Consider the following 24439-nt stretch of genomic DNA (forward strand, 5'->3'; position numbering starts at 1 on the left):
TTGTGATGTGACACCCGATGGGCACATTGCAGATGGCATGGAAATGGCAGGTGTAACCCTTTGTAGGCCATGGAGGCACATGGCCCAGGAGGCAGCTGGGAAGGAACAGAGGCTGTTCCTTTCCCGTGGGAGGCAAATGTAGCCAGCTCGCCCTCACAGTGACATCCCGCACCAGGGGGACTCCTGGTTGCTATTTCCCTGTGGACATTTAATATTGCTCAGATTCCCCTTCACAGGCAGTACCTTTGTTTCTGTGTTATGTGCTTCCCCAACAGCATCTGTTCCTCTCTGGCTGCAGGGTTGGGCTTTGGCCCAATGGCCCTGGCTGCTGGCAGTTCAGATGCTCATGTCGGTCCACTTCCAGGTGGTTGGTGTTGGGTGCTCACTGGGCACTTTTGAGAGAGCAAACACAAAAGCCAAGTCCTTATCTCCAGTATGAGCCTAGGGGAGCTACTGATAGTTTTAAAGACACTTGTTAACAGTCTTTCCCCACTCTTAACTTGTGATCAGTATAAGTGCACCTTCTCCTACTGTGTGCTATGACTTGGAGATGAAGATGGGCTTTCGATCTCATGTCTTTGGGAAAAGGTGCTTAGAAGCCAAGGCATGGGGCCGGAGTGCAGACGGAGTTGAGTGGGATCTGTGTGGTCCACATTGTTCCCTATTTTCAGAAGTTTGCAGGAGATCAGCTGTGTCTGAGAGAAGATAAAAATATATTCCCTACATTATCTTCCCAGGATAGGATCTGTGCTTTCTCTAGTACCCATTCCCTGTGCCCCCCCATTCTCCCATGACTCTAGGGATGGAGGTTGAGGCCTGGGGACCTAATGTCCCAGGCCTGGCCCTGTACATCCCTGGGGTGAGTTTGAACAGCCCAGAGAACTGTCAGCAGGTCGGCCTCGTGACTGTCTATTTTCTGGAGACGACTTGTCCCAAAACCTGCTTTGTTCCCACACACAATGCTGGAGTGAGATACTACCGGTGCTGTGTTCTTTACTGGGCAGTCTGTGATTTGTGTTTAGGAATCTGAAGACCATTAAGGTTTTGTCTTTAAAATGTTGATGGCCACCACTTAAGTATGTTGGTTTCTGCTCTCCAGGTTAACTTTGTTAAATATATCCCAAAACATTAATTCAGAGACCTCAATTACAAGTCCTCCACTTTAAAAAAACAACAGTATTGTAGGGGCTCCTGGCTGGCTCAGTCAGTGAGCATGCCACTCTTGATCTCAGGGTTGTGAGTTCGAGCTCCATGTTGGGTGTAGAGATTACTTAAAGATAAAATCTTGGGGTGCCTGGGTGGCTCAGTTGGTTAAGCATCCAACTTCTTTCTGCTCAGGTCATGATCTCACAGTTTGGGAGTTCAAGCCCCCGTGTCAGGCTCTGTGCTGACAGCTAGCTCAGAGCCTGGAGCCTGTCTTCAGATTCTGTGTCTCTCTCTCTGTCCTTCCCCTGCTTGCTCGTGTGCATTCTCTCTCTCTCTCTCTCTCTCTCTCTCTCTCTCTCTCAAAACAAAACAAAAAAGAAAGATAAAATCTTTAAAAACAAACAATCAAGATTGTAAATGTGTGCTTATTTGTAAATGTGGTGCTGATTCTTGTTATTCTTTTTCACTTAACAACCTGTTTCTCTTTTTGGTTCTTGAACCAAGGACTGAAGGTGACCAGATAGGATGGACTTCTTGGTCTTGGTCTGACTTTACCTTGCATGACTCCTCCACCCTGTTGGTGGTAACAGGCTTATATTTGAATGGGTCATTAGCATTCAGATGGAGTGTGGTGTGTGGGTATGCCTGAGATGTTTAAAGTTCCCTGTTAGGAGGCTGAGATGCTCCTGAACTTAACCTTCCCTTTTGGCTCCTGGTCCATGCTGAGCGCTACATTTACAAATGGTGTCTTTTCCTGGAAGGGTTAAGTGGAGAGCACTTATAGGGACTGGGAACAGGGAGGTCCTCTGAAGGTAGTGCTGGTGCTCAGATTGATTTGTTTTTTTTTTTTTTTTAATTTTTTTTCAACGTTTTTTATTTATTTTTGGGACAGAGAGAGACAGAGCATGAACGGGGGAGGGGCAGAGAGAGAGGGAGACGCAGAATCGGAAACAGGCTCCAGGCTCCGAGCCATCGGCCCAGAGCCCGACGCGGGGCTCGAACTCACGGACCGCGAGATCGTGACCTGGCTGAAGTCGGACGCTTAACCGACTGCGCCACCCAGGCGCCCCTCAGATTGATTTGTTTGATGGAGTGACTGGAGGCATTCATTTAAGTTGTGTGTATGTGTCTGGAGTGTACTCTGTGCTATTTCACAGCTCTCAGTGCTTCCCTCCACACCCATCCTTTAGGACCCAATTGCTGGTTCCAGCCCTTCTCACTCTCACAGGCTGATGGCTGGTCCTGATCTCCACCCTACCCCCAGTCCCTGGAGTCCTGGAGGGCATCTGGTGCCCAAGGAAGTCCATGGGAGGCCCTGTCATCACTGTGAGCCTTTTCACACCGAATATAAGTGGTCTTTCCAACAGGGATGCTTTTTCCTTGTACATGATCTCCTCTCATGTAAAAAATCCTTGTTTAAAGTTTGGATCTCCTTTTATTTGGTTTCATTTACTTTTCTTGGAGATGGATTTTCACGTGTTTATGTATTTCTGTCACTTCATCGTTTCTAGCATTTTTTCCTCCCTCCTCAATCTCTGTAAGTCCAGATTCTGCCCTTGGGGCCCAGCTCAAATGAAGCATTTCTATATTCTTCCCCCTCCTCTTTTGGACCAGCAGGGTGAACTACTTTTCTGGTGTAGACTTGTAATAACATGGTGATGAGCACATGCATCTCACAGCCCTTACTGGGTTTATGCTCCCATGAAGGTGGGGACCCTGAGCTACTCTTCTGCTCTCTACATATGAAGCACCCCCTGGGTCACTGGTCCCTTGGAGAGGTCGCTGTCTGCTGCATTAGCAGTATTTGTTAGGAGTCTGACAGCATCCACATCCTGCTGGGCCACACAGGCTGTGAACTAGAAGATGGGGTGTCCTAGGTGGTTAGTAACTGACCAGCCTCCTGTGCTGCAGAAATTCCCTTCTGGGTTAAGGCATTACTCAGATAAACAACCATAAGCAGCAGTTGGTTCTTTGCCTTCTCTGGAAGCTTAAATTACTGTGTGCACAAAGTAGTAGCAATGAGCATGGTTTCAGTGCTAGTGATTTGAAAACTCTGCTGCTCCAGCCAGGTGTGAAATTGTTTGTCTTGGATAGGGCTTGGGAAGGTGTGGGCTGAAGTGGCTGAGGTGCATGGGGATCCACCTGAGGTCCCTCAGGGCTCTGGGTTTTTTCATGGGTTTTAGAAGTTGATGATTCTAATCTAATTTTTGTACTTTAGGGTTTTCCTTTTCGGGACAGGTGGATCAGGAGTGGAATGAATACTGATCACACATAAGAACTGCTGATCTTTTGCTCAGAATTGAACAGAGAAAGACCTTTTCTGACACAATTGGGCAAGATTTGGAAGTGGGAAGAGGAGAGGAAAACTGTGCACGTGTGTGAGTGCATGTGGTGTGCATGTGTGTGTGGGCACTTGTGTCTGAGTATGCATGAATGTGGGTGTACATATATGTATATTTGTGGTGCAAGGTTGTGTGGTGTGCAACTAGCCTGGGGCACTGCAGCCTTGGGATATGGGGAGCTGTCTTGTCAATGCCCCAGTTTCCCATGTGCTTCTTCTACCAATAGGGTGTGCATTGAGTGGGGTCAAATGATCCCAAGTCTGGGGTGCTGTGTGTTCCTTGTCCCTTTCCCTCTCTTCTCAGTGCCTCACCTTCCCCAGAAACTGGAGCCCAGGCGCCATGGCCATTGGAGGCTGACAGTAAGATTGTCTACCTTGTGAGAAGCCTTTGAAAGAGTGAGTGAGTCCTTTCAGTAGGATAGAAGAATTTGTTGGTCACGTGTCTCATTTTAATAAAGTGATTGTCCACCTGATGAGTTGTGTTGGCTTCTCTTAACACGAAGCGGAAGGCTAGGAAAACCTGCATTGAGACCCCAGGTCCAGACAGCCCCAGTGTGGGATTGACAGGGCACCACCAGGTTGGGGGGTGAAGTGATATGCCCACTAGTCAGGCCCAGTGTCCATATAAAGGTCAGAAGAATTGAAGGACCAAGGCAGTAACCAGATGGAGGCTGAGCCCCTGAAAGGTCCTAGGAAGGTTCCTGGGGCTCTCTTGCTGTCCCCGGGCTGGAGTAGGCCATGGAGCTGCAGCCACAGGCAGAATGCACCAAGTGAGGATTGTCGTTGTTAAGAGATCTCAGTGGGACAGGATGCTATGACAGTGCAGCCTTCTGCCCAGGACCTTCCTTAGAGTGGGACAGTTGGGGGTATTGTGGTATTTACCTGCATCATCCCCCTGGATGTTCCCCCCTCCCCTTCTCAAGAGTTTCCCTGGCACAGATGACCTCTTTCTTCCCAGTCCTCAAGGGTGAAGTCCTTCTTACCTGGAGAAGTTGGGTCCTGCACCTCCCTTCCTACTGCACAACATTCCCAGGGACCCCCAAGTCTCTAGCAAACCAGCCCCAGTGTGCTCAAGTCACACTGTTTTTTGTTGTTGTTATTGTTAAGTTTATTCATTTTGACAGGGGGGGGGGGGAGAGAATGAGTGGGGGAGGGGCAGAGAGGGGTTGGGAAGAATCCAAAGCAGGCTCTGAGCTGTCAGTGCAGAGCCCAGTGCGAGGCTGGAACTCAGGAACTGAGATCATGACCTGAGCCAAGATCAAGAGTCAGGTGCTTAACCAACCCAGCCACCCAGGTGCCCCTCAGGTCATACTTTGTATCCCAGCTCAAACATCCCTATTCTTGCTTTCTTGCTTTCTTTTTCTTTTTTTTTTAGTTTATTTATTTATTTTGAGAGGCGGGGAGGGAGAACACCAGCATGGGAGTGGCAGCAAGCGAGCGAGAGAATCCCAAGCAGGCTCTGTGCTTTCAGCATAGAACCTGACTCGGGGCTGGAACCCACGAACTATGAGGTTATAACCTGAGCTGAAATCAAGAGTTGGATGCTCAACCTACTGAGCCATACTGGTGTCCCAAACAACCCTATTTCAAGAAGGGCTCACCCCACCCCCTCCCAGCCCTGTGCCCATCAAGGTTATTCACATCTCCCTGTGCTCTTCCTTAGAGCTTTGGTCTAATGCTCAGGCATGAGTGCTGAGGAACTGCTTGTTTCTGTAACTGGGTTAAAGTTTGATTCACTGCAGTAATCGAGTTTATAGCACATAATTTCCTTATACGAGGGACCTATTTATCTTGAGAGTGTGTAGGGCTTTTAGGATGGAATAAAATTGACCCGCATAGTGAGACAGACTGACCCTTCAGTGAGTGCTCTTCCCTCTGCACTTTTCGAAACTAAATTTCTTCTTTTAAAAAGGGTTAACCTTGAGTCCTGGGCTCAGGTTGAATTTACATGTCCAAGTCGTTTTTTGAAACCTGTTTTTCTTTGCAGTCAGTTCTGTGATAATGCTCGTTTTGGAAAAGCAGATTTGTTTCAACACTATTGATATATTAGGGCACAATTGGAGCATGATACATACACGTTGTATGTGGTTGTGTGAAATTTTGTCCAGGAAAGTGCTAGGTTATGGGTTGGGAAGCTATGTCCCACAGGCTGGTGGTCTGTTTTGGTAAATAAAGTTTGAATGGGACAGAGCTATGCCCATTGGAGGACATATTGTTAAAACCGCAGAGCTGAGTAATCAGGACAGAGACAGAAAGACCTGCAGAGCTGAATATATTTACTGTGTCCCTTTAAGAAAAAGTTTGCCAACTCCTTCACTAGATAAATCCAGAAGATTGCTCTCAGCAAAAGAGCACCTGACCATACATAAAATCAAAATGTACACACCTCAGATATGCACCAAGCCCTCTCCAGGCCATACCATTTTCTCCTGGGGTCAGACAGCCTCATTCCAGCATGTCACAGTAACTCAGAAAACAGCCACAGCAAATGCCAGGTCTTCCCTCAGGTGAGGGGTTAGGCTTCAGGTAGAATTTGTGTATTTTTTAACTGTTTAACTTGCTACCATTTAAAAATCAGGTTTTTGTCTTTTTTTTTTTTTTTTTTTTATCTCATGATTAAGTTTTGGGATGTTGTGTACTGCCCTGGTCACTGGACTGTTGCAGGAGGGTCTCCCTAGCATCTTTTTAGTCCAGGTCTTTGAGGGCCCATGGAGCTCCTGGCCAGGCAGGTAAACCAAGTACCTTCCTAATGGTGTATGAGAGAGAAAGTGCCTATATTTTTGGAGTATCTTAGGTTTCAGACCACTAAGGGTTAAGAACCCAGCTTCAGTCAGTGAGTAAGTAAGACTTAGTTCTTCTTTTGAACAAACCTGTAGCACAGGACTCAGGGTGGCTCCTTTCCTCTGTCTGAGACCATCCCTGCTCAGCGGCTTGGCCCTTGATGTCTATACCCATGCCTGGACCATCTCCCCAGATTCCTGTTCCTTGTCTCAGCCTCAGTCTGTGGGACTCTATATATTCGCCTTTCAGAAAGTCCAAATGGCAGAGTTTTTAATGAAAGTACTTGTTTGCTTCATTTTGACCTATAAGGCAAACCCCAGGAATCGTACGTTTCATGAGGATAATCTACAGAAATGTAGGTTTAACTCAGTAGCACGTACCGAACCCATATTGTTTTGCTCCACACTGAATATGGAGGTGAATGGAAAAAAAAAAAGCTGCTGCCATGGAGGAGTCTAGCAACAAGCTGGGAGAAGAGATGAAGCTGCTGAATAGTATGGGGATTGTTGTTGTGGAACTGTGTGAGACATGGGCTCCCTCAGAGCGAGCCCACACTGATGCTGTGGCCTGGCAGCCATTCCACACAACTGATGGCCCAGGTAGAAGGTGGGCTGTGGGGATGAGCTGAGGGGTTTGAGTTTACTGTGTAGAGCTTGAGATTTGCTTTAGTAAGTAACACAGGGGATGGACTTTTAAGCTGCTGAGACACTTGCTAATAATGAGTGGGAAAGTCACAGCAGTGGCACCTCTCAGTCCACTGAAGGTTGCATATTTGTCTTATGTTCTTGGTTCTGCCTGTTGGAGGAGCCAGCCTCCTGATTTTCCTACATTATAAAGCACTCTCCCTCTGTCCTGGGAGCATTTCCCTCCAAAGGGCCCTCTCCCCTTGTCTCATCCCTGTACACTTATCCTTTTAAGAAGTTTTCAGCATCTGCATGTGGGAGTGTTATTTTATCTAGCTAGCTCTCCTTTTTATCTTTGTGTTCTTTGAATACAGGACTGATAGAAAGTCACTGTTAGGAGAAATAATTTAATACAGAAAGTGAAAGTTTCTGAATTTATTCTTCAGAAGTGAGTGCTGTGGCTTTTAGCCTAATTTCTTTCACTTTTAATTTTAGTAAGCTTTTTCAGTAGTTTTTTCTGAAGATTATAAGCATTTTTAAGCCATGTGAATGGTATTATACTGTTCTACACATTGATTTTCTCATTCACGTCATTTTTTTTTTTTTTTTAACATTTGTTGAGAGACAGAGACAGAGCATGAACATGAGAGGGGCAGAAAGAGGGGGAGACACAGAATCCAAAGCAGGCTTCAGGCTCTAAGCTGTTAGCACAGAGCCCGATGCAGGGCTCAAACTCACAAACTATGAGATCATGACCTGAGCCGAAGTTGGATGTTTAACCAGCTGAGCCTCCCAGGCACCCCTCATTCAAGTCATTTTAAAAAAAAAATTTTTTTTATTTATAATTTTAGAGTGCATGTGAGTGGGGGAGAGGGGCAGAGAGGGAGAGACTCTCAAGCAGGCTCCATGCTCTGCATGGAGGCTTGATCCCACGACCCTGGAATCATGACTTGAGCTGAAATCAACAGTCGGATGCGCAGATGACTGAGCCACCCAGGTGACCCTCATTCAAATTATTTCTAATATCACTCTGTTTCTTCACATAGCATGTCTATGAGGTGTGGGTAGGGAAACTGAGGCTGAAAGACTAACAAGTTCTCTCAGCCCATTGTTGCCTGAGATTTGGCCTCTGTTCTCTCCTGTGTGTGGTAGTAGAGGCTGGCTGTTGGGATCGTCCTTCTATTCCCCAGGTTAAGTTGCATCCCTTGTACTCAGCCTTAACAGGGTTTGACGTTTAAAACTTGAGAGCTGGCATTTTTATCGCGCGTTCCTTCCAGAACACAGCCACTGCATCCCTGCTACTATCGTTCAGAGAGAGGCATCAGGAAGTGGCTCAGGACTTGAGCAGAGTGAACTCTCTGTTCTGGAAGAGAAGATAAGTGCCTGTCAACCAGAGGCTGCTGACACCAAAGTATAGCTTAGTTCTCTCCCCGTCCCCTCCCCAGGTACCTGGCTTTGACTCTCAAGAATGTAGGGAGCCTCCAGAGGGTGAGCAGAAGGGTGTACAGGTCTGGGACTTCTCTTCTGCAGCTTCTGCAGGCTATTGTGTCTGGGAGGATGAATGGGATTCCTGGGTCCAGGCAGGAGACAAGAGAGAAATCATGCAGAAGGGCATCATAGATAGCCCCAGCCTCAGGACCACCAGGGCACAAAGATCCACCTGCACTGTGCATCTGCTGAGGGGCACTCTGGTGGTGGGTGCCTGGCTGCAGGTCTGCTGGAACTGCACACCTGGCAGGGCCTGTGTGTCGCAGTGTGGAGGTTGGCCAGTGCCAAGTGAAACCAGTGTCTGGACCTCATCGTCACCCAACTTGGCATTGGACGCTTCACTGGCCCTTCTTTCCTGACAGGGAGGGGTGCTCTGTGCTGCCGAAAACAGTGGCTGCCCCATGTGCAGGCTTCTACCTGTCCGGTAGACACTCCTCGGCCTCTCTGTGTGGGTCTGGTAGACTCCTACTCACCATGTCCAAATTTCCCTGCTTCCAACCTTCTTCTCCCAGATCTGCTCTTTCCTCATTTCAGAAAAACAATTCCATCCATTTGCTCAGGCAAAAATAAAACAAAGCAATCTTTTCTTGCCTCCTGTCCAGCTGTTAGTATGTTGTGTTGTCTAAAGTATACTTAAGGTTTGGTCATGTCTCCCCACTGCTCAGTCTCTTTCCCATCCTGAGCCACAAGATACAGAAGTCTCCCCCAAACTGCTGTCTCTGCCATCTCCTACTCCAGTCTATCCCCATATCAACCAGATGATCCTTTAGAACAAATTGGATCTCCCCTCATCCCCACCCCTCCATGTTCCCCCTGAGGATAGTCCACACTTAGTACCCTCTTTTCTTCCACCTCCTCATGCTCACTCTTCTGTGCTCTGGAAAGAGCACCCCAAGTCCACTTTTCTCATGCCTGAAACAGGAGTGTTATTGATAGTATTCCTGCTGGTATGTTAGTAACAGAGTAATATAAATAGCATTTCCTGGTACAGATAATGATAATGCTTCAGAGTTATGGCTCCATGACTTGTGTTTGTTTACTTTTTTTTTTTAAGTTAACTTTTTTTATGATAAAAAATATGTCTGCTGGCATTATGTGCTCAACTTGTGCCAGGTGCTTTCTGTTGGTTTCCTGAGTCTTGTTTAAAAATTCTGGTTCCTGCATCATTCACCTCTTTGGAGTTGCTTTGGAAGAGGTTTTCCACCTGAGGTTCTCAGATCAGTTAGACAGTGGCATTTTACTAAAAAATAAAGTATCTTTTGGTAGAGGCATTTACAATTTGCATTGACCCAAAGCCCCTTGTCCACATTCCACCTGTTATTTGGTTGCCTCTTCGACCTGAGGTCGGTCGTTCTGTGCTGTGCCTATGTAGCCGCTAGAGTGACTGGAACCTCCCTTCTTGGGGCAAGGAAGACCTGGGTTGCTTCCTGCCACCTCTCTGCCCGCCCAGCCCTGTCTGAAGATGCATTAGAGCAGGCTCTGTGTGACTTAATTGTGTTTGTGAGAGTGAGAAGAAAGGACTGAGGCCATCTGGGTTCCAGCCCTGCTTCCTGGGTAGCAGCCTGTGCCTCAGGCAGCCTTGCAGTCCTGGGAGCCTCATCTTTACAATGGGCTGCTGTTGTCAGGATCTGCCCCTGTCTTCAGGCAACAGCCAGGACAGGATCCCCCTTAAGTAAGAGGGGGTTGCTCTTTGTGGGCTGGCAGTTCCTGAATGGGCCTGTGGTAGAACCCTCACTGGCTAGGGGTTTTGAAGCAGATCCTAACTTTCCATCACAAGAATCCAGCCTCTTTACCTGTTTTTTTTATTTTTTTTTATTTTTAATGTTTGTTTATTTTTGAGAGAAAGTGTAGGTGCATAAGTGGGGGAGGGGCAGAGAGAGGGGGGCAGAGGATCGTAAGTGGGCTCTGCATTGACAGCAGCAAGCCCAATGTGGGGCTCAAACTCAAAAACCGTGAGATCATGATCTGAGCTAAAGTCAGATGCTCAACTGACTTAAGCCACCAAGGCGCCCCTTTACCTGCTCTTTAGAAAGTATTCTGAGGTAACTCCTCACTGCTTTTTTGCAGAAATTGTAGGTCATGCTTCATTCCTCAAGGCTGGTTTCTTCCCTATAGCTTTGTCATTGATCTTGGGTTTGTGCCTGCAGGGTGATGGACACTAGCCCTAATGTGCTAGGGCACTGGTCCTTCCTGCTGAGAGGAGGGAGGAGCGTTCTTTACTAGCACCTGTACTCTCCAGGAGCAAATGCTTCCTGTAGCCTCTAAGGCAACCATCTTGCTGTGGAGTAGGCCCTACCCAAGATGGAGGGGGGCACGGGGCAGGTGGTGCAGAGCTGGACGCACCCTCTGCCATAGTCAGCCCTGCCCCCTCCAGCTGTGCTGTTCCTTTCTGTGGTGGGGGAGGGATGCAGCTGGCCACCCCTCCCGAGAATGCCCTGCTGGAGCCAGAGGGCAGGGCATGCATGTGCTGCCAGGCTGGCCATTGGTTCTGGGTCCAGGGTTGGCAGATTTCCAGTCCCTCGGCTTTAGAGTGAGCTACCTTGCTTGACACTGCACACAGAACATAAACAGGCTGTATTCCGGGCCCTCTGCTGGGGACCCTGATCAGCTACCTGAACTAGGGTGTTGTTGGGGCCCTGTGGCCCAGAGTAGTCACTGGAGCTAGAAGAGGAGCAGCCCTGTGTGGGTATGAGGCTCTGCTCTGGCCCTTTATGCTTGCTTATTTTAAATTAGTGACAATGAAGTGAGGTCACTTGGGTACTACTTTGTCAGTCTGGTGACCTGGCACACGGTGAACTGGTTGTTGGTCCCCACCCGCCCAATCTGTGTGGGTATTTGAGAGGAAGGACTTCATGCAGGGTCTGGGTTTGGATGACTTTCCTGGATTGGAGCCTGGAGCTTATAAGGCCAGAGACTGCACTAGGTGGGTGTGCCAGGCTGGAACAGAGACAGAGTGGGGAAACATGGGGGAGTTTAAGTACAGGATTGAGGTGGGGGCATCCTCTTCCTCCACCTCAGTCCCATTCTTCCCTGGTCTGTACCAGCCCAGACTGGGAACTTCTCCCTTAGGGACAGAATTTCTTCTGACTCTAGTGGGCATGCCTTTTTGCCTCTTTCCTGGTCTTGTCTCTTCTCCTTTTTGATCCTGACAGGCTCCTCTCTTGCCCTGGGAACACAGCTACCTGCTGTCCAAGGCAGCTACTGAAATTGTTACTCTTGTCCAATTCCCCAAATGTTTAAGGAGCTCCTCTTTTAGGCAGCCCTCAAAGGAAAGATGACCCATGCCTCCCACAGTGAGGGAGGGGAGGTTGACTGACACTCATCTCAGGGCAATGACTTATCTGCAATCTCACAGAGAGGACTGATAGATTCACTGAGCAGGCTGACAGGGTTTGTTGTCAAGACATATCAAAGAAGGACAGAAGCCATAGAGCTTTAGGCTAAGAGGGACATGGGGTATCCTTTGCTTTTCTCTGGGGCAGTTAGGAGACCATATCCATACAGAGTGTGGGAGGAGGAGATGGGGGGATGTTTCGGGGGGTGACTAGGACTGAGCAGTTGGTACAGGGTGGGCAGCAGGCACAGGCTAGTATGCCAGGAGGGGTTGGGGGCAGATGGAAGTCTTGTCAGTAGCCCATGCCCTTGGGCTTCAGAGTTCTCCAGCCCCACCTTCTGTCAACATGGGTGGAGAGCATTCTGGGGGTAATATGACCACCGGGAGACTTGCTCATTTTGACCCTTTTGGACTGCCTGTAGGAGCAGATATTTGAGTGCCCTGGCCAGGCCACAGTGGCCCGACACGTGTGCATGTGGACTGCTCTGCCTCCTGAGCCAGGAGCATGAAACAGCAGTCAATTTCTTTCCTTTAACTCTAAGTCCACCGAAGAGGCCACTAGGACATGGTCCTGCACTGTTGCTCATTTGAGAAATCGGCTCCTTAACAAGGTTGTGAGTGAGTCATCTTAGGAATGCATCCCATGTATGATGATGTTGCCCCTGCATTGCCCTGTGTTGTCCCTAGTCTCCCAGAAGGTGGGCTCCAGGACAGGCTTCTCAGGGTATTCGTGGTGAGGAAACTGGGGTGCCAGATGCCCTGCCTGTGTGGACACAGAGCCAGGAGGCCTTCAGTGTAGGCACACCACAGGTATGAATTGAGATTCTCAAGGGGCTTGTAGTGTGTTCCTCTGTGGACCCTGTGTTGGTAGACATAGGCACCTACCATCCTGTGTAGAACTGGCATTTTGGGAATCCTCCTAGAGCCTGGCAGCTAAATTCTTTTTTGTCCCTCATGAACTCTGGCTTGGCTTTTTTAGACCCTGACTCTTGCAGTCTTATTTCCTGTGTCCTGCCTTGTTGGGACATTGGGGCTGGAGTGGCTCCTTTAAGAGCGAGCGCCTGTGTCCCAGACTCTGTTGTGGAATGCCAGCAGCCTCCCTGCAGACAGACATCATTGCGCTGTCCTCCGTCCTGTCTCTCTGAGGGTTAACAACACTTCAGCTTGTTGTCTGGAACCGGTTCAGACTGGTTTTCTGGAAAGTGCTTTGTCTCTCAGACTGAATCCTGGGAAGGGTCATGTGGAGCCCAGTGATGTCATGGGATCAAAAACTGACTCAGCTGTTTTTTTCTTCTTTTCTTTCTTTAAATCAAGATATGTGTGTGCTGCAGGTACAGGGTGCTGGCATGGTGACGGGCCAGCTCTCACCCCACTCAAAGTTTACCTTGCTGGCAGTCAAAGGGTTAAAGGTGACCCCCACTTCTCACTCCCCTGAGGTGAGCAGGGAGTAAGGAGGCCGCCCCTCACTAAAGGGGAGAATGGTCAACCCGAGTCAGTGCAGTGCAGTTCTGGACCTGGGCAGTGACCCTGCTTCTGGTACGGCGGTGTCTCCCCTTCCCGGATTCCAGAAATCTCCAACCCAGGGCAGGTACTCAGAATTCCATAGGCAGCAAGTTCAGATCTAGAACAGTTTTCCTCTCTGCTTTTGAATTCGGAGCACAGAGAATTCCTCTTCCTTCTAATAATCAGCCACTTTCCATTGTTCCTGTCCAGGTCCCTGCAGGTCTCAGCTCCCCAGATGCTCCATGGATCCTGCCCAGCCTTCCCATGTCAGTTAAGAAAGGTCCTGGGCACACTTTGTGAGGCCTGCATTTGTTGTACCGACTTCTACTATCATCATGGGGCAAGGAAAACTCTTCAAGCTGACACACTGAAGTTTCTAAGAAGGTAGCACCTTGGTTGTGCCAAGTTTAAATGTCATGTTTTCTCCTTCCAAAGTTCAGAATGACTGAAGAAGCATGCCGAACACGGAGTCAGAAACGAGCGCTTGAACGGGACCCAGCAGAGGATGATGTGGAAAGCAAGAAAATAAAAATGGAGAGAGGATTGTTGTCTTCAGATTTAAACACTGACGGAGACATGAGAGTGACGCCTGAGCCAGGAGCAGGCCCAGCCCAAGGGTTGCTGAGGGGGGCAGAGGTGACAGCCATGGGCAGATGTGAAGGGCAGGCGGGCGACGGGCCCGTGGACATGCGTACCTCATACAGGTGAGCAGGAGGGACCTGGAACCAGGTCTTGTGGGTGTGAGAAGGCGGTGGGGAGATGGGCCTGAGGAAGCAGCCCTTGCTGAGTTACGGGTTCTAATCCTAGCATTGCTGTGCTGTCCTGGACAAGGGATCTCCTCACTGGGGCCTGGACATCAATAGCAAGGGGTATGGGTCTCACAGGAGGAAGGGGCAGTATCCTCCATTGGCTGCCCTGCAAGGCAGTGAGTCTTCATTAAACTGATACCACTTGTTTCTTCAGCTGGTGCTTTTGGCTTGTGGAAAAAGTTGGGAGTTTTTCATTTCAGTATATGTCCCTGCTTTACAGATCTGGGGTTCTGGAGGCCAGGGATTCTATACTGGATCTGGGTCACTAGGCTGGGGGCAGAGTCTGGAGTCCAGCTCAGAGATGCCTCTCACATGTGCCACCACTCCTCTTAGGCAGCAGGTTGTGAAGGAGGAGGTCACTATTCAAGTCTGTGGTGTGGTCTGTTGATTTTTCTTTAGTCAGTACTGATTACTTCAAGAGTATTCAGATCCTCAGTTTTGTGAGGTTCTTAAGGAAAAAACTTGAAAGAATTAAGACTCACTTTACCCCCCTTCCCTACCTCCTTCATTTCTTCACTCAGAAACATTCTTTTCTTTCTGTAAAGAGAAATCTGGGCCTAACTTCTGCTGTCACTGCTCCCCTTGGAGCTCTGGTGGGAACCATTGTCTCTAGCATGTTTACGCTTAGATGTCCTATGAGCCAGATACGCCACAGTGGGTGTGTTGGTATGGCCACGGTCTCCTGGCCACCCCTCACCAACCCCCTAATCCTCCCCTGCAGACTCCCTTCCATGTCTGTTTGCCCAGAGTGGGGGTGAGGGTGGCAGGTGCAGAGCTAGGGAAGCTGGGAACGTTTTGCCTTCTCATGAGTGTTGACTAACCCCACACAGGGACTCCACCCTGTAGTCTTCATGTTAAATTCATTTTGGAGCTCAGACTTTTGGAATCCTAAGAACTTCAGAGATTATCTGGCCTGGTATTTCTCAGCTTTACAATTTTTACCTCTTTGAGATAAATGGGAAAATCCAACCCCTTCTACTGGGGAAGCATCTTAGTTTGAGGGGGTGTGTGCTCTGTGTTTCTACTACCCAAAAAGGCCTTTTTCTGTCTGGCTGTGCTTTTTGCTGTTCCTGTCCCAGAGGCCTCTTTTAAAGTTCCAGAAATAAAATTGTAAGTCTGGTTCTCCTTTCTCTCCCTCTGACTTGGTCCTTAGTAGTGTCTCAGGTACTATGTCAGGTAGCTGAGGAGGAGAAAGAGCCTCCTGCTGTTTGTGAAGATCTGCTGGATGTTTGTTTCTTTCTTTAATTTTTTTAATGTTTATTTTTGAGAGAGAGAGAGAGAAAGCATGAGTCGGGGAAGGACAGAGAGAGAGGGAGACACAGAATCTGAAGCAGGCTCCAGGCTTTGAGCTGTCAGCACAGAGCCGGAAGTAGGGCTCGAACCCCCGATGGACCAGACTGTGAGATCATGACCTGAGCCAAAGTGAGACCCTTAACCAACTGAGCCACCCAGTCACTCCATCTGCTAGATATTTCTCGTGATCCTGGGCTCCTGGTGTGCATTTTCTCATGTTATCACCTTGCTGCCCTGCAGGGCAGCCCAGTGGATTGTGAGGGAGAGGTTACCAGATCTTTCTGTTGATACAGCCTGGGGCTACATTTGGCCTCTGGGCCTCTTGCTTCCAGACTTTTCCCACTATGCCCATTGGCTTCCAACCCAAGGTCACTTAGACCATGTTTTCTGAAGTTGATGGAGAATGATATCGTTACAACACATAAAGGATGCAAGGGAGCAGGGATCAGAGATTAACTTAGGCACACAGGGCATTGGTGATCAGTACTCCAGGACTAGAAACACCTCAAGACACTTATAAAGCAGTATGAGAATGTGGGCAGAGTTTGGCCTTGGTGGCCAACAGGCATAGTTGGGGTCACATCAGACTCCCTGGCTGATCTTGAGCACATGATCTTAGTCTTTGTTTCTTCATTAGTAAAATGGGTGATAATCTCTGGCTTATAGGTTGATGGGTGACAGACATGTACCCAGAATTGGTCCTAGGGTGGAGAGCAAGTGTTGGTAACAACTGCCCTTCACTCTTTGCTCAAAATAAGATGTCCATATGTAGAGCTAGTATCTCCCCAAGTTCCCATGTAGAATGTTCTGTTTAATTCATTGGAGAAGTACACTTGTGCATTTTGACAAAAATTACAGGAACAAGTACCCCAAAGCCTTTCCAAACTGTAATCTGTTCTGGAGTGTATGGCCCCAGTTTCTGTTAGAAACAGGCAGTCTTTGGATCCTTGTTGAGAGCATGTGGCTCAAGAACATCCCTTTAAGGACCTTCCTATAGCACAGTGTGGTTGTTCTTGGTTCTCAGGTTAGTGTGAGATCCCTCACTGGCCAGATCAAAAGGTGGCACGGCACGGCTGTATCTGGCCATAGTTTAGGTTAGCTGAAGCTCTTTGGCTTCAGGTTCACCGAATCGTGTAAGATTAACATGCCAGTTTTATTTTTACTCATTTATTTTAAATGTTTGTTTATTGGGGCGCTTGGGTGGCTCAGTTTGTTAAGCGTCCGACTTCAGCTCAGGTCGTGATCTCGCGGTCTATGAGTTCAAGCCCTGCGTCAGGCTCTGTGCTGACAGCTCAGAGCCTGGAGCCTGTTTCAAATTCTGTGTCTCCCTCTTTCTCTCTCCTCCCCTACTCATGCTCTGTCTCTCTCTTCTCAAAAATAAATAAACATTAAATGTTTGTTGTTTATAAACATTTAACAATAAAAAATAAATAAACGTTAAATGTTTATTTATTTTTGAGAAGAGAGAGGATGCATGCGTGCATGGGAGAGGCAGAGAGAGGGAGATAGAGAATCCAAGCAGGCTCAGTGCAGAGCCCACTGTAGGGCTCAAACGCATGAACTGTGAGATCAAGACCTGAGCTAAAACGGAGTCTGATGTTTAACCGACTGAGCCACCCAGACGCCTCTAACGTGCCAATTTTAGATTGTTGTGCTGAGAGAATTTCATTTTTGTTTTTTAATTGAGATGTAGTACACATACTGAAAAGTACAGATGGGTGCCAATTTTCACAAACTGAATACATCCTTGTAAACTAGAATCAAGAAACAACCTTGAGGCCCCCTTTAGTCCACTTATCACTACCCTCTGAGGGTAACCAGTTTCTTCTAACAGCATAGATAATTTTCTGTTTTTGTACTTTAAATAAATGGAATTGTGCAATCTGTACCCTTTGCTTGCTTTCATTCAATATAATGTTTGTGAGATTTACCCATGTTGTTGAATTGAGCAGTAGTTAATTCATTTTCACTATTGTATAGTATTCTGTGTCTAGAATTTGTTTGGCTCTGTTTCAAAACTGCCTCATTTTGTTTCATGCTGTCTTTTGACTCAAATTGGGCTTGTTGAAGACTGGAGGGAGGGGCGCCTGGGTGGCGCAGTCGGTTGGGCGTCCGACTTCAGCCAGGTCACGATCTCGCGGTCTGTGAGTTCGAGCCCCGCGTCAGGCTCTGGGCTGATGGCTCGGAGCCTGGAGCCTGTTTCCGATTCTGTGTCTCCCTCTCTCTCTGCCCCTCCCCCCTTCATGCTCTGTCTCTCTCTGTCCAAAAAATAAATTAAAAAAAAAAAAAAAAAAAAAGACTGGAGGGAGTTTTTGGTGGCTTCTAGGAGAGATAATTTTCTTTTTCTTTAAGGCAGTGAGTGGCTGGTGAATTGAAATCACCAAGATAAAACCTTTTTTTACTACATTGAGGTGATATGTAGCATACATAGGCAGACAAAGGGGTAAAGTCCATTCTTTCCCTCTCTACAGTTCCCCTCTCTATCTCTGACAGTTTTTCTGACTTAGGCTCCCAATTTGTGTATCTTAAAAAAAAATTTTTAATTAATTTTATTTTTTAAATTTACATCCAAATTAGCATATAGTACAACAGTGTTTTCAGGAGTAGATTCCTTATTACCCCTTACCCATGTAGTCCATTCCCCCCTCCCACAACCCCTCCAGTAACCCTCTGATCTCCATATTTAAGGGTCTCTTAGTTTTGTCCCCCTCCCTGTTTTTATATTATTTTTGCTTCCCTTCCCTTATGTTTATCTGTTCTATGTCTTAAAGTCTTCATATGAGTGAAGTCATATGATATTTGTCTTTATCTGACTAATTTCACTTAGCATAATAACCCTCCAGTTCCATCCACATAGTTGCAAATGGCCAGAGTTCATTCTTTTTGATTGCCGAGTAATACTCCATTGTGTGTGTGTGTGTGTGTGTGTAATATATACCACATTTTCTTTATCCATTCATCCATCGATGGACATTTGGGCTTTTTCCATACTTTGGCAATTGTTGATAGTGCTTCAAAAAAATTTTTTTTAATGTTTATTTATTTTTGAGAGACAGAGTACGAGCAGGGGAGGGGCAGAGAAAAAGAAGCAGAATCCGAAGCAAGCTCCAGGCTCCAGCTGTCAGCACAGAGCCCGAGGCAGGGCTCAAAGCCACGAACTGTGAGATCATGACCTGAGCCTAAGTCAGAGGTTTTAACCAACTGAACCACCCAGATGCCCCTCAATTTGTGTATTAAAAAAATTTTTTTTTTAGTATTTATTTATTTTTGAGAGTGAGACAGAGCGTGAACAGAGGAAGAGCAGAGAGAGAAGGAGGCACAGAATCTGAAGCAGGCTCCAGGCTCTGAGCTGTCAGCACAGAGCCTCATGCGGGGCTTGAACTCAAAAACCACGAGATCATGACCTGAGCCGAAGTTGGACGCTTAACTAGCTGAGACACCCAAGCTCCCCCAATTTGTGTATGTTTTATTTTCAAAATAAATCAAAGCTGGGGAATAATTTCCTCCCCCCCCCCCCCCCCCCCCCCAAAAAACCCATAAAACAGGACAGAATTGGCCCAAAAAAAGCCCATCGTTTGAGCACTCTAGAAATTGACCAGAGGCATACAGCAATATGAGAAGTGTTTGTGCTTAAGAAACTGCCAAACTTCAGGTAAGAATAGTGAGAATCTGTAGCATTTAGCCTGGGACTCCTTCCATACCATCTCCCCAGTTCTATTGGTAGGGAAGTTCTGCCTAGGCTGTGAAGACCAGCCTCTTTTCTGTAGGGGTGAGAAGGGACTCACTCAATTTAAGAGAGTGGTGGATAGCAACCTTGGGCCCATGGCCTTGTTGGTTGAAGTGACAGTCTTGGAGATGGGCAAATGGGGAAGGATGATTGCTGTATTAGCCCCAGGCTGCAGTCATAGTTGGAGCAAGACAGAAAAACTACTTGAAGAGATAATGGTCAAAAACATGTGAGGAGAAGCTCAACAAACCTCAGGGAGCTTAAATGCAAAGCGATCTATAACTAGACACATCATAGTCAAATTGTTAATAAGTCAGAGAAAAAGAAAATCTTGAAAGTGGCAAGAGGAAAAGGACCCCTCACATACACGGGAGCATTAATATGATTAACAGCCAGCTTCTCATCCAAGACCATGGAAACCAAAAAGGAGTTGAGTGACATTCAGAGTACTCAAAGACAAAAACTGTCAACCTGGAATTCTGTGTCCAGCAAAACTCCTTCAGAAACGAAGGCAAAAAAGACATTTTCAGATAAAGACCCAAGAGAATCTGTCACGGGCAGACCAGCCAGTTCTTCAGACTGAAAGAAAATGACATGTTGGTAACTTAAGTTCCCAGGAAGAAATAAAGAGCATTGGAAATGGTAAATACATGGTCTAATATAAAATACTTTATTCTCATTTCTTCTTAAAACACATATCATGTAAAGCATTAACTGTAACTAACACTGGTCAGCATAGACAAAAATAACCATTTCAGCTCTCTGGAAATTGACCAAGGTATACAAAAATCTCTTGTGTTTATATGTTTATAGATCTGTCAGACAATGATAGTATAAAACAGGAGGAATGAAATGGAGCTCTGTTGGGGTTAAGTATCTACATTTTACCAGAGTCGAGTTAATATTAATCTGAAGTATGTTGTGGTAAATTAATAAAATTATTGTAATATCTAGAGCAATGATTAACAAAATAGCTTTAAAATATGACTTAAAAAATCAACAAAAGAATATAACGGTACACTAAAAAATGTTTAACACCAAAGGAGATCGTCAGCAAGGAACAGAGGAACATAAAAGTAAGAATGGGTGTAGAATACAAATAGCAATATGACACCTGTAAACCCAATCATATCAATTATTGTGTTAAATGTGAGTAGTCTAGAGGTACTGGGGTGGCTCAGTTGGTTAAGTGTCTGACTCTTGATTTCGGCTTAGGTCATGGTCTCACAGCTGTGAGAGGGAGCCCTGCATCATCTGTGTTAGGCTCCGTGCTGGATGTGGAGCCTACGTAACATTCTCTGTCTCCCACTGCCCCTCCTGTGCTCTCACATGCACTTGCTTGCTCTCGCTCTCTCGCTCTCTTTCCAAAAAAAAAAAAAAAAAGGTGGTTTAAACACCCCAATTATAAAGGCAGAGATTTTCAGACTAGATGAAAAAGCAAGATCCAGCTTAATTATATGTTGTCTGTAAGAGACCCCCCTTAGATTTAAGGTTGCTTAAGATCCTTTGGTAAACTGATGGGAAAAGCTATACCATAAGTAACCATAGGAAAGCTAGAGTGACTATTGATGTCAGATAAAATCGACTTTAAGACAAAAAATATTACTGTAGCCAAAGGGCAGCATTTTATAACAATATGTCAGGGAGACATAACAGTTATAAATGTATATGCACCTAACAACAACCCCCAAATACCTTAGGAATAAATTGCTAGGATTGAGAGTAGAAATAGACAATTCATCAGTTATAGAGAATTAAGTACTCCACTCAATAATTGGTAGAACAGCTAAACAGAAAATTGGTAAGATTCTAGAAGACTCAAAGAGCATTGTTGACTCATTTGATCTAACAGGAATCTATAGAAGACCTGGTGACTACAGAAAACAGAATATATCTTGTTACATTCTCATGGATCATTCTCCAGGGGAGATCAGATGCTGGGCCATAAAACAAGTCTCAAGGATGGTTGTGGGTTTTTTTGTTTGTTTGTTTTTAAAAGACAGTAACAAGTGTTGGTGAGGATGTGGAGAAAGTGGAACTCTCATACTTTGCTGGTGAGAATGTAAAATGCATAACAGTTGGCAGTTTATTATAAAGTTAGACATGAACATTCAACATGACCCAGTATTCTATCCAAGGACGGTACTCAAGAGAAATGAAAACATGTGTCCACGCAAAGACAGGTTCATGGATGTTCATAGCAGCATGATTCATAATAACCAAAAAGTGGAAATAGTCCATATAGCCAAGATTAAATAAAATGTTGTATCCATGCAGTGGATTACTATTTAGCAATAAAAAAGTGAACTACGGATTTATGCTGCAGCGTGGATAAACCTCACACTCCCTATGCTGGTGGGAAGACAGCAGATCCAGAGACTGCTTGTTGTATAATTTCATCTACAGGGAATGTCCAAAGCAAACTTACTGTAGAGACTGATCAGTGGTTGCCTGAGGGCAGGGGTGGGTGCAGTGATTAACGTCTCACAGGCAAAAGGGAACTTTTGGGGGTGGTGGAAGTATTCCAAAATTGGATTGTGGTAATGGTTGCACAATAAGTTTATTAAAAATCATTGAATTGTACTCCTACAGTGAATGAAGTTTGTGGTATGTAAATTAGATCTCAATATGGACGTTTAAAAAAACTAATGAGGTTAAAATAGTTTGGTTTCTGTTCTGGCATCCATAAACGTGCTTACAAGAAAACAGAAATCCACAGAGGTGGAAGTTGAGCCTGCTGGCCTTGTGAGACCAGCCAAGCCCAAAGGTCATGGGCACATGCCTACCCCCCTCCCCCCCAAGTCAGGACTATTGGAGGAGGCTAGAGCTGGGGCAGGCAGTGGAAGCTATGTTGAGTTGTTTTGTTTCTGTGATAAGTAGATTCTACTCCTGTACTTTGCTATAGAGAATCTCTTTCTGTCACAAATTGTTGATCTTTAGAAATAATCTGGGCCATGCATAGATGAGAACAACTTTTTTCCCCCCTCGTTTTGGGTGAAGGAGCATTTAACTCAATAAAACACGAGCCTCTTCTCTAGATGTCCTGCACCTGAAAGGTAAGGACTAGGTGTCTTGTTGCCCTGGGCCTTTGTGGGGTGGGAACTCCATGAATGGCCACCCCCATGCTTTACTGAAAACGTGTTTATATATGCCTTTTTCTTTTTTTTTTCAACATTTTTTTTTTTATTTATTTTTGGGACAGAGAGAGACAGAGCATGAACGGGGGAGGGGCAGAGAGAGAGGGAGACACAGAATCGGAAACAGGCTCCAGGCTCCGAGCCATCGGCCCAGAGCCTGACGCGGGGCTCGAACTCACGGACCGCGAGATCGTGACCTGGCTGAAGTCGGACGCTTAACTGACTGCGCCACCCAGGCGCCCCTATATGCCTTTTTCTGAGACATCAGCCCTCCCTGGATTGTTAACACGCCAGAACCAGGCTTACTGTGATAGGCACCATGGTGGTCCCTGGAGGTAGAAATGATAGGACAAGATCTGACTGCAGCTACTTTCTGGTGTGCTGTAATATGAAAGAATGTACAGAGGTCTTGGGGAGAAAGACTAGAAGTTAAGGGATATGGCTCATTGGGGATGGAAGTCAATGGGCATTGAAGCAGATCATCTCTACTTCTTCATTTTACCTGGTTGGGGCTCCCTGGGTCCCACGGGGGCGGGTGGGGGTGTGGGGTAGGGGCAGACTAGTAGGCCAACTTCCACTTCTCAGTAGCCTGCTACATGGGCCTCAGTGGATGTGGGGCAGATGTACTGATGACTTCCTGTCGGGTTCTCTTGGGGTGTGTGGCCTTTGGGTAACTGCATGTCTCCTTCCTCTCTTCTCATCCCTCTTTGCATCATGCATCTCACCCACAAGATGGGGCTTCATTCACACCAAGGGCTTGCCCTGTGCTGTGGGTAGAAGGGGCTCCTATCTGGCGCTGAGGGGCCCTTGGCCTATTGGGGACTGGCAGTAGCATCTGAGGTGTTAGAGCTGTCCCTGACTTTTGTTTTTCTGGCTTTCCACACTCCCTTGTCAAACACTCGTGAACTTGAGCATACTAAAAATGCATAAAAGTGCTCTCTGTTTTACCAAGCCTGCAAAGCAGGGCTCTTTTGTTAAAGCTGGTGTTCTTGATGACAGAATCCCTGCTCCATCTTTCTTTAGAGACTTTGGCATTCACCAAGGAGGTGACACATCTGTAAATAAACTAGTCACCTTTTTTGTGCCTAGGGACGTCGCTACTCATCATTTGGTATTGAAACAGGGCTTGGGTGTCCTGCAGTGGTGTGTTGTGTGAGGGCACAATCATCTACACTCACATTAACGTCTAATGTCTCTTCCAAAGCGAAAATGAATCTGAAAGTAACATGATAGTGCAGCCACAGCTGCCTGTTGTCTATAACGTGGGATTATGTGGACAGTCTTCTTCTGTTCTAAATAGAAATGGGGCCTGCAGGAAAAGGTGTGTATTCCTTAACTTTTCCAAGATGACATTCTAGGTCATAGGTAGAGTTCTTGCTGTTTGGGTGGATGCTCTTTACAAGCAGCCTCTTGGGAGAGGAAAGATAAAGTAAACACTTGGGTTGCCTGCCTTGCAAGGAGGTAAACGCAGTGAGCCTCTCCTGGTGTGTTTTTCACCTGTGTAGTCCAAAGCCTTATCAGGATACAGAACCTAGTCATCACCATAAGAAGGGGCCATTTATACATTTCCTGTCCTCCTTGACTGGGTGTACTCTCTCACCCTAGACTAATCTTGCCTCTTCTCAAAAATGGATTCTAGAAATGGGATCATGCGTGTGCTTAGTGGGGCCTGACTTCTCTCATTCCATGTGCTTTGGGATTCATCCCTGTTGTACCAGTATTTTCCTGAATGACTCTTATGTGGGTATGCACAGTATATCCACTCACCTGTCCATAGACACCTGGCAGTCTGCAGTTTGGGGCTGGTGTGAGTACAACTGCTATGATTATTCCTATAGGGCTGCACATGGGCATCAATTCTCAGTTCTCTCTCTTGGTAAATACGTAGGGGATGAATTGCAGGGTCACAGAATAGGTGCATGTTGAATTGTTATTAAAAAAAAGAAAAAAAAACCTACTAGGCCTTTCCCCAAAAATATCTGAGCTGTTTTGCTCTCACAGGTATGGGGATTCAGCTGCTTCATACTCAATTTGGTATTGTCATTCTTTACAGTTTTAGCCATGGGGTCTACAAAGAGGTCTGGGTCCAGGTCCTAGCCTTCTTGTGTGACTTTCACCTTTACCCCGTGATGATAAAAGGGTGGTCGTTGCCACATGGGCTGTATGAGGATAGAAAGGCAGTTCTCACCAGCTATGTACTGACCCGAGCCCCCATCTATTCTCTTTTCAGGACCGTGCCCCATCATAGCTGTGCCTG

General features: G+C 46.5%; 1 protein-coding gene across 7 annotated transcripts in view; it reads left to right on the plus strand.

Annotated features, from left to right (window-relative positions):
* GATAD2A (GATA zinc finger domain containing 2A) overlaps nucleotides 1-24439 on the plus strand; it is a 101726-nt gene that overhangs the window by 51939 nt on the left and 25348 nt on the right. For 6 of the 7 annotated variants that reach the window (XM_049642509.1, XM_049642514.1, XM_049642515.1 and 3 more), the window contains exon 3: nucleotides 13652-13920. In XM_049642509.1, coding sequence (XP_049498466.1) covers nucleotides 13652-13920 — 269 coding nt within the window. The remainder of the gene's footprint in view (nucleotides 1-13651; nucleotides 13921-24439) is intronic. The other variant, XM_049642512.1, reaches the window with a different exon arrangement.

The sequence above is a fragment of the Panthera uncia genome, chromosome A2 (assembly GCF_023721935.1).
Source record: "Panthera uncia isolate 11264 chromosome A2, Puncia_PCG_1.0, whole genome shotgun sequence".
NCBI classification, from domain to species: Eukaryota; Metazoa; Chordata; class Mammalia; order Carnivora; family Felidae; genus Panthera; species Panthera uncia.